We start from the raw sequence: 12,834 nt of genomic DNA, 5'->3' as shown, positions 1-12,834 counted from the left end.
CACACAACAGTTGTTTGGGGCCCACATGCCTTTCTTTGCTCTTGAGTCCTTGGTATTTATTTACCATCCTATGCAGGGCTGGATGATCCTGCTATACTATCCCAGGATACCCAAAGCAAGTATCTCACACTTAATCGTTTTGTATCATTATCATCTGTGTATTAGCCAGCCTCCCAACTTCCTGCCTCACAATTAAGCTGTGTGTGTGTGTGTGTGTGTGTGTGTTTTAATGTGTTTTAATTTTTTTTGAGTCCCCAGCACCCAGTGTCAATTTTGGATTGTGGTGAAGATATAACAAATGTTGGTTGAATGACTCTGATAATCAATATTTGCCCTTTGCAGGGGCAGTGCTGGGGATTAAACCCAGGGATTTGGACATCCTAAGCAATGCTTTACCACTGAGCTATACACACCAACACAAACGTTTGCTAATTTCTTGACCAGAATTAGATGATACTTTTTCTTCATAACATTTTTTGGTAGATTTATAGAAATAAAGGAATAATGAGGAAGTATTGAAATAAAACCAGTGTCATAAAACATGCTTGTTTGTGCCAAAAGTGTTTATTGAGTTCTAGGAGATGGTCTAACTGCGAATACAAAGTAGTGAACAAAACAGTATCCCTGCCCTCTTGGAACTGAGGTGTGTGTGTGTGTGTGTGTGTGTGTGTGTGTGTGATCTACCTATGCCTGAATATCTATCAGTTTAATATGCATGTATATGTGTATATATGTACATATATATAATGTATAGACTTCAAATTGTAGAGTAGTTTGATCAACTTACAGAAAAGTTGGAAGGCCAGCTCAGAGTTCTTGCATGCCCCATATTCAGTTTCCCTTAATAACATATTACATTAATGTGAGATGTCTGTTACAAATAAAGAACCAATATTGATACATTGTTATCAACTGAAGTCTTTATTTATGTATTTTTCATTTTTGCTTTGTATCTCTGTTCTGTCTTGGATTTCATCCACAAAACCACCTTATATTTAGTCACCATACCCTAGGCTTCTCTGAACAGTGGCAGTTTTTCAGACTTACCTTTTTTTTTTTTTTTAAATGACTTTGACAGCTTTAAGGAGTACTGGTAAAGTATTCCACAGAATATAAGACATCCCTCAATTTGGGTTTGTCTGATATGTTTCTCATACCTGGACAGGGATTATGGGTTCTTAACTGTAAGAATACAGTGATAAAATGCCTTTTGGCGGTCTGGGGGTAACTGGAAGTTGAACCCAGGACCTTGCTTGTGCTAGGCAAGTGCTCTACCATTGAGCTACATCCCCAGATCTTTTTTATTTTTTGAGGCAGTGTTTCCTAAACTGCTGTGGCTGAACTTTAACTTGTGATCTTCCTGCTCCAGTGTCCTCCCACCAAGCAGCTGGGATTACAGGTGTGTGTCACAGCACCCAGCTAAATGCTCTTATCACTGCATATGTGATGGTATGTGATGTCATCATGAATTATCACTGCTGATGCACTTATCACTTGACTGAGGTGGTATCTATCAGATGTTTTACACTGTTTTCTTTCTCCGCCCCCACTTTGCTTTTTGGATGGAGCGGCCCATACCAAAGGGATAAGGAATGGTGCCCCACCTTCTTGAGGAGGCAGTGTCTACATAAATTGGAATTCTTGTGTTCAGTGGATTGGTCTGATTTTTTTCCCTATTTCATTAATCATTTATTCATATCAATAAAATTCACAGGTATTTATTATATACTTTGGGTTAGAACCCAATATTTTGTTGCTCAAATTGTTCTAGCTCTAGTCATTGGGAGCTCTTTTGTTGACTCCTGTGTCCCTTTGTGATACTCCTTTTGAGTACTTTTTTATTTTCTGGTACTATTTTTGTCTAATTCCTGTCTAGTTGTGAGAAAAATATCAGACAAACCCAAATTAAGTGACACTTTTATTTTGTGAAATACCATACTAGTAGTTCTTAAAATTGTCAAGACAAAGGTGCTTTGTCTTGAACTATTTTTGAAATTCAAATGATTTACCCTCAATAATTTCATATAGAATATGAAAATACTTTGTGCTTATATGAACTAGGTCTAGTATGGATTAAAATTTTTTCAATATTGGGTTTTGTTTTTATGATGATTTGCATAGCTATTTCTCATAGGTGAAAAATATATATGATTATGAATTTTCTCTGAATACCATAGTGTTTATGATCACAGTTTTATACTTGAAATTCATTCACATGTACTTTCACTTTGCAAGTCATATTAGAGAATTTTCACATTTCTCTAGCTTTCAGAAACATTTATGGTTGCCAGTAGCTGAACAGATATCATTATGCTGGAAGTGTTTCAGTGATTATACATGCTGAGTGGCAAAACTGCTTAGTCTAAAAAAAGGACTCCATAATATTTGGCTTTTGGTTGTAATTACCAGTCATGCTTGCCAGAAATTAAGTTTAGCTTTTAGAAGCCTGGAATTCTTAATATGTTTGTCTCTAACTAAATATTCAGACTGTTAGGAAACTGTCAATAATTCCATTATATATTTTATATTCATTTATTCTGAGTTACAGTGGATGAAATAATACATAGCAACGTGATTGTGCAACAACATAGAAAACGCATAAACTAATAGAATGTAAATAGTAATATTTAATTTGATTACAGTTTTGTTTAAAAGGAACATGTGGTCCCAAGTACAAATAAAAGACTAAAAAGAAAAATACCAGAATGTTAACAATGAATATTATCTTTGATATTTTTCTATTTTCTAATAAATTGGCATCCATTACTTGTTTAGTGAGGAAAAGATAGGCATTTTTTAAATGGGAAAAGAACTATATTTTGCAGGGCTTTCCAGCAGGTACTAATTTGTTTGTTCCATTCTAGATATTGAAAGTTAAAAGGTCTTTTGAAAAAATTCCATCATTCAGATTGATTTTCTGAATTATTGACGAGTGAGCCAGTTCTTATTTTTATAATAACACTTAAAGTTTTATACCTTTTTTAGTTTAAAAAATCTGTATCAAATGGATTTTCAATTCAGTTATATATATAAATGGATCACGGTAAAAGAGTTACCACTCATTGTTGATGTAGTGAAAACTTGACTTCACTAATTTCTGCCCAACTGGGGCAGAGTTGGAATCTGGGCATCCTAAAGCCCAGTGAGCAAAGCCCTGGTGCTAAGGCTGCTTCAACCTCATTTTGAAGGATGGCCTCACATTCCTCTCATAGGGGACTGATGGCCTCAATAGATACCTTGGGGAGCCTGTTTAGATTAAAAATACCCAGCATTGTCTAGCTGCTTCTAATTTTTTGAGCTTCTGGTGATAAGGGGGAGGTGAATTGAATTCATGACTCAGGTTTAGAAGTTGCAGAGTAGCTTTTTGCAGGCTTTGGTCTCAGTATGTCCTTGGGTCATAAATAGAAAATTATAGTTTAAAAAGATATTCTAGACTTAAGATAATTTGCAAAAGTAGTACAATTAAAGGCAAATGCATCTGTGGGTGAGGGGATGGGGGATTGAACCAAGGGGGTACTGAACCACTGAGCTACATTCTCAGCCCTTCTTATTTTGAGAAAGGGTCTTGCAAAGTTACCCTGGCTGACTTCAAACTTGTAATCCTCCTGGGCAGATGTATTTTAAATCTTTTAGTAAAGCTTTTTTTTTTAAAGTAAAATAAACAACACTTTTATTTTTAACTGAGCATTTAAAAATATATTCAAAGGTGATTGTTGTTATTGCTGTGTTTTTAAAACAGGAAAAAAATCATTTTTCTAAACTGGTCCTTGTCCCTAATGGCCAGTACCCTACCTCTCACCTTTCTGTGACTGGGAAGTATCATGATATGCACAAGATTAGGGACTGGAGTGATCATTTCTCTGACTGCTTCCTGGAAGTGGTATGTTTTATTAGAACATTCTGATGTGTGTATAAACAGTACAGGGGTTACCACAGTATTTGATAGCCCTGCTCTCAAGTTAGGCTTACAACATTTAACAACTGGGTCGGCATTCAGTCAGTCTCACTTCATGGTGTTAGTGGAATTAGTTCCTGGAGCCACTGTGCACAGTATGCTTTGTTAGGCTAGTGTACCTTTCTCTAGCATGCCCATGAGTTCTTCATAGTGGGAGTTATCAGTACACTAAAAGGATGATCAAGAACTGTGCAAAAGTGTAATATCTTTTCCTAATAATGGCAATCAAAGTAGTCCTTAAAAACAAGTATAACAAAACTTTTTCAAAATTGAGAAACAGTTATATAAAATGAAACATGGTAATATAAATCTTAAATGAGTATTTTGTTTTTTTCTAATACCAAATCATTATACCTCCAAATTTAAGTATATCCTTCCAGATTTATGAAATATATGTGTATGACTATATATACATATATAGTTTATACATATGACTATATTTATATATATAACCTGCATTTTCACTCTCTATGTCATGCTACAATACATAGTTTCTACTTAATACCATGTTATTTAATTTTAATTTTTTTGTCATTTAGTTTTTATTCATAATTATGACCTTAACTCTGCAATCCAGCTGGATTTGGGAGGGAAATAAGGAAAATATGGAACCCAAATAACTGCAGTGAGAACGCAAAGATATGGGATATGGTGAATAGATTGGGTGGAGGGATACTCTTCTGAGCTACAGAAGGAATGGTTTGGTGGTTAAGATAAACACAAGTCAAATGTGTTAAGAGTTATCCAGTCAGTAATGGTGATCTTCTTGCTGGTCTTGCCATTCCTGAACCCGAAGCACTCCATGGCTTCTGCCACGTTCATGCCCTCTTTCACCTTCCTAAAGACCACATGATTGCCATCTAACCACTCAGTCTTGGCAGTGCAGATGAAAAACTGGGAACCATTTGTATTTGGCCCAGCATTTGCCATAAACAAGATGCCAGGGCCTGTATGCTTCAGGATGAAGTTCTCATCAAACTTCTCCCCATAGATGGATTTGCTGCCAGTGCCATTATGGTGTGTGAAGTCACCACCCTGGTACATAAATCCTGGAATAATTCTGTGAAAGCAGAAACCCTTAAGATCAAATAGTTTCTCTCCACTACTTAAAGCATGAAAATTTTCTGCTCTCTTTGAAACTTTGTCTGCAAACAGCTTGAAGGAGACATGATCCAAGGGCTGTCCATCGACAGTGATGTTGAAATACACGGTGAGATTGACCATGGCTAACAGAGAATGACCACAGGCAACAGCGGTGTCTTGAAAGCCCACTTACTACTATTTTAAACAATGTGTCAATAAATGTTTTTATATAAAGTTTCTTGGTTGTGCTTTTGGTTTTGGTATGGGGATTGAAGCTAGGGGTGCCCTACCACTGAGCTACACCCCAGTCTATTTTATTTTGAGACAGAGGCTCACCAAGTAGCCCAGAATGGCCTCAAACTTATGATCCTCCTGCCTCAGCCTCATGAATTGTGGGATTACAGGCATTCACCACTATCCTCCGTAGTTGCTGATGTTTATTTTTAGAATAACTTCCTAAAGTTATAACCCAGGTATGCTCCTCTACTGAGCTACATCCCCAGCCCTTCTTATTTTTTGAGTCGGGTCTTGCCAAGTGCTGAGGTGGCTGTCCTTAAACTTGAGATCCTTTTGTCTCAGTTCCCTGAGTTGCTGGGATTACTGGCATGTACCACCATGCCTGGCTAGTATATCCTATTTTAGAGCTGAGTGACATTCCATTGGTTGTATATACGATATTTTCTTTATCCATTCATCAATTGATGGATACTTAAGTTGTTTCCATTTCTTGACTGTTATGAATAGTGCTGTAGTAAATGTGATGGTGCTTAATTCTCTTAAACGTACTCTTTTTGTCTGTTTGTTTTTATGTACCTAGATGTAGAATTGCTGGTAGTTAGATTCTTAATTTTTTTAATATTTATTTTTTAGTTATAGGTGGGCACAATAGATTTATTTTATTTTTATGTGGTGCTAAGGATCGAACCCAGTGCCTCATGCATGGTAGGCAAGCGCTCTACCTCGGAGCCACAACCCCAGCCCTAGACTTTTAATTTTTTGAGGCACCTCCTTACTGTTTTCATAATGACTGCTAATTTATACTGCCACCAACAGTGTGCAAGGGTGTCCTTTTCTCCACATCCTTGCCAGCAGTTGTTACCTTTCATCTTTTTGGTAAATAGGCATTCCAATAGGTATGAGGTGATATCTTACTGGGCTTTTAATTTGGATTTCTCTGATGATTTTTGGAACACATATTTGTTAGCTGTTTGTGACAATTTTTTTTACTGTTGAGAAATTTTCAAAATTATCAGAGTCAATTCTCACTTCATTTGTGGCTTTAGTAGATTGTGTCATAATTGTTATGTATAAGGAGGGATTTGTAAACATTAGAACATAATGGAATTGGTTATTTTCCTTCCTCATTTCCACTATCTGTAAATGGACTGCTTGTTTCCAGGAGCATTTTTATGTAAATGAAGTCTTAGCTCTACTGGAAGTGAGTATAAGAGAAACTGATACTAGGCCTTCTCTCCCATGAATATTTTGGACCCCAAGCCAGAGTGAGGACCAGGAAATGGTAGATCTTGGGATATGCTCTATCACTACTTTAAAGATAGAAATTATCCTTATATCTATAGGTCCTGTTATCCCAATTCATTATAGGAGAATTGTGTGTGTGCATGTATTTGTGTCCAGTAAATCAATGAATTAATTCTAGTATTTCTGTGGGTATACAAAGGGTCAAGAACCAGGAAAGCAATCTTGAAGAACAGAGTTGGAGAACTTAAAGATTAAGTCTATAGTAGGGTAACAGCCTTTTTCTGTAATGAACGGACTTAAATGAAAAAATATATCTAATGGAAAATAATGCTAAAAAGGTACAGCAGAAATGTTAGCTGAAGGTAGAGCATGATAAGAATGTGATGGAACTAACAGAATTTCCTAAGTTCATGGGGATGGGGTGGGGAAGGTGTTAGTCCTAGATGCATCCCAAATTAGTATGTTAAAAAAACAAGAAAAACAAAGATTTAAGGAACCTATGATTTCTGAGAAATAACTACTACCAGTATGTAACTAAATGAGTTAGTTTCATTGGGTAAATCCTGGCTGATATGTATGTGCTTAAAGATAAAAACTCTTCTTCAAGAGAGTATGCTGGCTTACCAAAAATAAGTGTTACCAAATATGATCTACTTAGCACTGCTTTTTCCTAAAAAACTTTTATCAAAGGTTAAAATTATTGAATGAATTAGTTGCTTTGAAAGTGTACTTTTCTTGAATATATATATATGTAAGGATTATGAATGTGTTCTTATAAATAGATTCTTAATGAGTCTATTGATATTCATCAGATTTAAAACTGAGTTCAAAATTTTCCAGTATGGTCAAGAATACAGGCCATAAATATGAATTTATGCTGATGAAAATATGAATATATTCCTAGCGAATATATTGAAATTCATTAAATTTTAAACTAGGTTCAGAAATGTCCCAATATGGTCAAGAACATAGCTCATGAATATGAATATAAAGTTATAAAAATGTTCATGAATATATTCATATTCATTAATTTTAAACTGTATTAAAAAGTTTTCCCAACAGGGCAAAGAAGAATATATTCATGAATATATTCATAAGGAGGATATATTCATGAATATAATCATTATAAAGAATATATTCACATTTATGGAATATATTCAAGTTTATATTTGTAAGATCATTCTATAACTATTTGCTTTTTTACAAATTGCATAGGTTTTTAAATGCAACTATGAATGAATGTGAAAGTGAGCCTATTAAAATTTCACTGACGTCTTGAAAAAGTGAAAATGTATAAATTTGTCATAGTGAATCAATCTGTTTATGAATTGGCTTCTAGTGAATAGTTCTTTGGCAAATTAATTTAGAGCCCCCCCTTTCTCAGTATGAGATGAATCACTGTTTATTACAGGAACTACTTTGGGGAAAACCAATACAAAAATGAGGGAGATTTTGGAAATAGCTGGGCTGTCTGTGTATTCAGAAAAGACTGACTGATAATACCAAAGAAGTAGTGGTACCTGTTAGAAGGGAGAGCTTCAAGCCATTGCATGACCTTCAAGGAGCCAAGTGTTTGGGTTAGTGAGACAAGTGTGCCAGGCAGTGAATGTGGGTAGGCACTTTTATTTCAAGTTCCTGTTCCTCCTATAAGGAACTATTTGCTTTTTTTACAAATTGCATAGGTTTTTAAATGCAATTTGGATTCACTTTCCAAACCTTATATGGTTTCATGATGAAGATTGTTTCTAGGGTTAGACTGCCCTCTACCTTGAGTCTTTTTTTTTTAATTGAAGTATAGTGTATATACAATAAAAAATACAAATCTTAAAAGTACCTAGATTAATAAATTCTTATATATGTATACACCCATATAAATCCCATATAAATACCACCCAGATCAAATTAGAACATTTCTTTCACTCCAAAGAGTTTCCTTTTGCCCACTCCTAGCCATTACTTTGTATAGGTGACCATTTTTCTGACTCCTATCACCATAGATAGTTCTGTTCTTAAATTCATGTACATGGACTCTGCTTTGTATATTTAAGTATATCTGTCTTCTTTCACTGAATGTAATTTTTGAGGTTCACTGTTTGTAGTTTTGTTTATCAGTACTTTGTTCCCCTCCCTAGCCCTTTTTATTTTTTGAGAGAGGATCTTGCTAAGTTGATAAGGCTGCCCTCAAACTTGCAATCCCCTTGTCTGAGCCTCCTGAGTAGCTGGAATTAAAGGTGTGTGCCACTATTCCTGGCTGTTTGTCTTTTCTTTTATTCCTATCTATTTTATGAATATACAACAAATTTTTAATCTATTCTTCTGATTTAGGATTGTTTCCAGATTTTGGCTATTAGGAATAAGACTACTATTGAAATTTTTATGCTTTCCATGGACACATATACTCATTTCTCAGTCTTTTTTTTTTTTTAAATATATTTTTTAGGTGTCAATGGATCTTTATTTATTTACATGTGGTGCTGAGAATCAAACCCTGTGCTTCATACATGCTAGGCAAGCACTCTACCACTGAGCTATGACCCCAGCCCTCTCAGTCTTTTTTGATGATAATCTTTTCACTATCAAATTATGTAATGTGTATTAAATACCCACTAGATATTAAGGAGCATTTCTACTACTGTGTGTTACATCTGCAAAATAGTTTAATTTTACTCAAAATGAAGGGAAAGTGGTAAGCCATGTGATTTGCTATATGTACTTCTCACTTCATCATGTTGTTTCGGTAATTTAGAAAGAAATTCTGACCCTTCAGACAGTTTGCTAGCCTGATGTCTCATAAATCAAGCATTCTTCATGACTCGTTTCCACCTGTGGGCAGGTTGAGGCTCAGGGCAACTTGAACAGTGCTTCCGGCCAGCAACAATCCAAATTGTTCAGCCCAGTTTATTTAAAACAAAACAATACACATGCATTCTCTCTCTCTCTCTCTCTCTCTCTCTCTCTCTCTCTCTCTCTCTCTCTCTCTTCAGGTATAGCACTTGGAAAAAACTAAAGATTTGAATATTATTAATTCTTTTAACATTTTTAATATTTATTTTTTAGTTGTAATTGGGCACAATACCTTCATTCTATTTATTTATTTCTATGTGATGCTGAGGCTCTAACTCAGTGCCTCGCACATGCTAAGTGGGCGCTCCACCACTGAGCACAACCCCAGCTCATCTTTTAACATTTTATAGGTACTTGACATACTTAATCTAAGCAAAAATTAACCATAAATGTAAATGGATGCTTAATGAGACAGATCTTGGTATTTTTGTTTGTATAAAGAATTCTGTAAGGGGCTGGGGTTGTGGCTCAGCAGTAGAGCGCCCGCCTAGTCTCGGTTATCATAGTATTTATAAGACATTTTAATTGAAATGTGAAATCATTAAAAGTAAGTTTTCTTATCATATTTATATTTTCCTTATTTATGTTGTGATTTTTCCCATTTACTAGTAAAGGATGTGGCTGTTAAGCCTATTCAGTCTTTCTTGTCCTAGTAAACATGTCCTCTTTTCTGTGTGCCTGATGTTTGTGCACTAATATCCTCCTTCCTATAGTTCCACAGTGTATTAGATTTATTTCTTAAGGCTTTTTTTTTTTTTTAATGTAGCCTTCTTCCTAAACTAGAGGGAAAGTATTTAGTGACATGAAAAAATTTAAAAATTTTTCTCTACTGTTAGACTTGAAATGAACATGGAGCCTGCGAGGGCCTGAGAGACCACTGTTCAGCTTCTCTATTTTATTGATGAAGAACCTGGAATTGTAATTACTTCTTCACCATAACTAAAACTGCACAGTTTTATAATTGCTGTTCAACTATAGGTATTTCTAGTAAGACTTTAAATGGTGGGAGTAGTGGCTATGTGTCTATTTAATGCTGTATCTCTGGAACTGAGCAGTGTTTGGAAGAAAATAGGCATTCACTTATTGATGTTGAAGAAATTAATAAATGAATCAAGATTGGCAAAGGGGACTGCTCAAAGTCACATAGCCATTTAGTAGACAGCCCGCAGGGAGGAGCTGCTCAGTCCAGTTCAGTACACTAAAAGAGTTTCGTTATCTACTCCTCCAGTCTGCAAAGGTCTGTGGCAATGATTACTTTCCTTAAGTGTAATTCCAGGCTCTGTGACATCTATTTCACACAGTGCCTTTCAATATACAGAGGGGGGGGGGGGATACACAGAAAGCAGCTAACCAGGGGAACATCAGAAAATGTGCTGTCTTCATTTTTGCAAGGAGTCCTTTACAAGATACTTTTGTACTATTAAAAGCATCAAATCATCAAATTTGGGGTGGGGTCGTGGCTCAGTGGTAGATCACTTGCCTCACCCATGAGAGGCACTGGGTTCGATTCTCAGCATCACATATAAATAAATGAATAAAATAAAGGTCTATCAACTAAAAAAAATTTTTTTTTAAAAACCATCAAATTTATTCTGCAACCTGTACAATCAGAAAAATGAGAAATTATTTGATTAAAAAACCCATCAAATTTATGGAAAAAAAGCTTTCCGCAGTTGCAGTCTTATTTGTAATCTTATTTTTAAATTTAATATTTCTGAAATAATTGCATGCCCTAGCAATAAAAAATTCTGTTTAAGGTTAGGTTCATTAACCTCAGGTACTCAGACTCTTAAAGAGATGCTTACAACACCTCAGGAACTATTGATAAAGGACTTTTGTTAATTCAAATAGTATCTTCCAGAGTCAGGGATGTGGCTCAGCGGTAGAGTGCTTACCTACTATGCTCGAGGCCCCAAAAACCCCCGTAAACAACAGCATCCAGTAATATCTTCCAGAATCATCATGATCCTTCAGCTTCATCCTTAGTTTTTTGATCTCTTGACCTCCATTTGGGATCTTAAATCTGTTTAGCACAAAATGATAAGCTTGCATATTCATAGAAACTTGTTACTGATGGTTTTCTTGGAGAATAACCTCAGGGGACATTGTCTTTTACACTATGTTCCCCGCTGTTACCTGCACTCATCTTTTTTATTTATTTATTTTTAAAATTTTTTTTAGTTAGGCACAATATTTTTATTTTGTTTATTTATTTTTATGTGGTGCTGAGGATCGAACCTCACATGTACAAGGCAAGTGCTCTGCCCCTGAGCCACGCTTCTAGCCCCTGCACTCACCTTTTGATTGCATGATGGCTTTTCCCTTACTCATATTTGCTCTGCTATCAGAATTCAAACAATATTAAGAGAGAATGGAGAAAAGAATGAAAAGATTGGAAAGAAACTCCTGCCAAGTCAGTGTGATTTCCTATATGTTGTTCTATTAAAATGTGTATATTTTATATTTTATTTCGTATGAAATGATAGGTTCATTTTTTCTTTGTCATTTTTACTTAACAGAGAGATACACAAATGAAAATGCTTTCATTCTTTTGAAACATCACTTTAACACTTGAAATTTGTGCTGTTACTTGCCAGGAGTGAGTTTTTCTACTTGTGACATGTCGTGGAGATGAATTAGATGGGTGGGTTTCCTTCTGGATAATACTTGTTTTTTGCTTGTTTCTTTGTTGGTCTCGGGTTTTTAAAGAGGTAATTAAGTTAAAACGGGGTCTTTAGGCTAGGCCCTAATTCAGTATGACTGGTGTGCTTATAAGAGAGGAAATTTGGACAAAGAAATGCACACACAGATGGTGAGACTTTAGAAGACATGAGTTCATCTAAGAACTAAGGAGAAAGACCTTAGAAGAACCCCACCCTGCTGACAATTTGCTGACCTCCAGCGTCCAGAAAATAACTTTCTGTTGTTCAATACCAATCTGTGGCATTTTCTTCTGACAGCCCTGGCAGACAAATGTAAGCATGATATCAAATATCTGAATGGCAGATTTATATAGTGTTATTAGAGATATCAAGAAAACATTTTCAGGGCTGGGGATGTGGCTCAAGCGGTAGCGCGCTTGCCTGGCATGCGTGCGGCCCGGGTTCGATCCTCAGCACCACATACAAACAAAGATGTTGTGTCCGCTGAGAACTAAAAAAATAAAGATTAAAAAATTCTCTCTCTCTCTCTCTCTCTCTCTCTCTCTCTCTCTCTCTGTCTCTCACTCTCTCTTAAAAAAAAAAAAAAGAAACTATAGAACTCAATACCACAATCAATAACCTAGACTTAACTGACATATATACAATATATCAACCATCATCAAGTGGATATACCTTTTTCTCAGCAGCACACGGATCCTTCTCAAAAATAGACCATATATTATGCCATAGGGCAACCCTCAGTAAATATAAAGAGGTGGAGATAATACCATGCATTTTATCTGATCATAATGGAATGAAACTGGAAAT

General features: G+C 35.6%; 2 protein-coding genes across 4 annotated transcripts in view; one reads left to right on the top strand and one right to left on the bottom strand.

Moving 5' to 3' along the window:
• KIAA1958 overlaps positions 1-12,834 on the top strand; it is a 142,969-nt gene that overhangs the window by 39,865 nt on the left and 90,270 nt on the right. The gene's annotated exons all lie outside the window — the stretch shown is intronic.
• Positions 4,664-5,179, bottom strand: LOC308641483 (peptidyl-prolyl cis-trans isomerase A-like; the record flags this gene model as incomplete). Its single annotated transcript, XM_081280180.1, has 1 exon — positions 4,664-5,179. One exon carries the CDS (start codon positions 5,177-5,179, stop codon positions 4,664-4,666), a length of 516 nt encoding a protein of 171 aa, XP_081136306.1.

This window comes from Spermophilus citellus, assembly GCF_964194105.1.
Source record: "Spermophilus citellus genome assembly, chromosome: 2".
NCBI lineage: Eukaryota > Metazoa > Chordata > Mammalia > Rodentia > Sciuridae > Spermophilus > Spermophilus citellus.
This window is presented reverse-complemented; position numbering and strand designations above follow the sequence as displayed.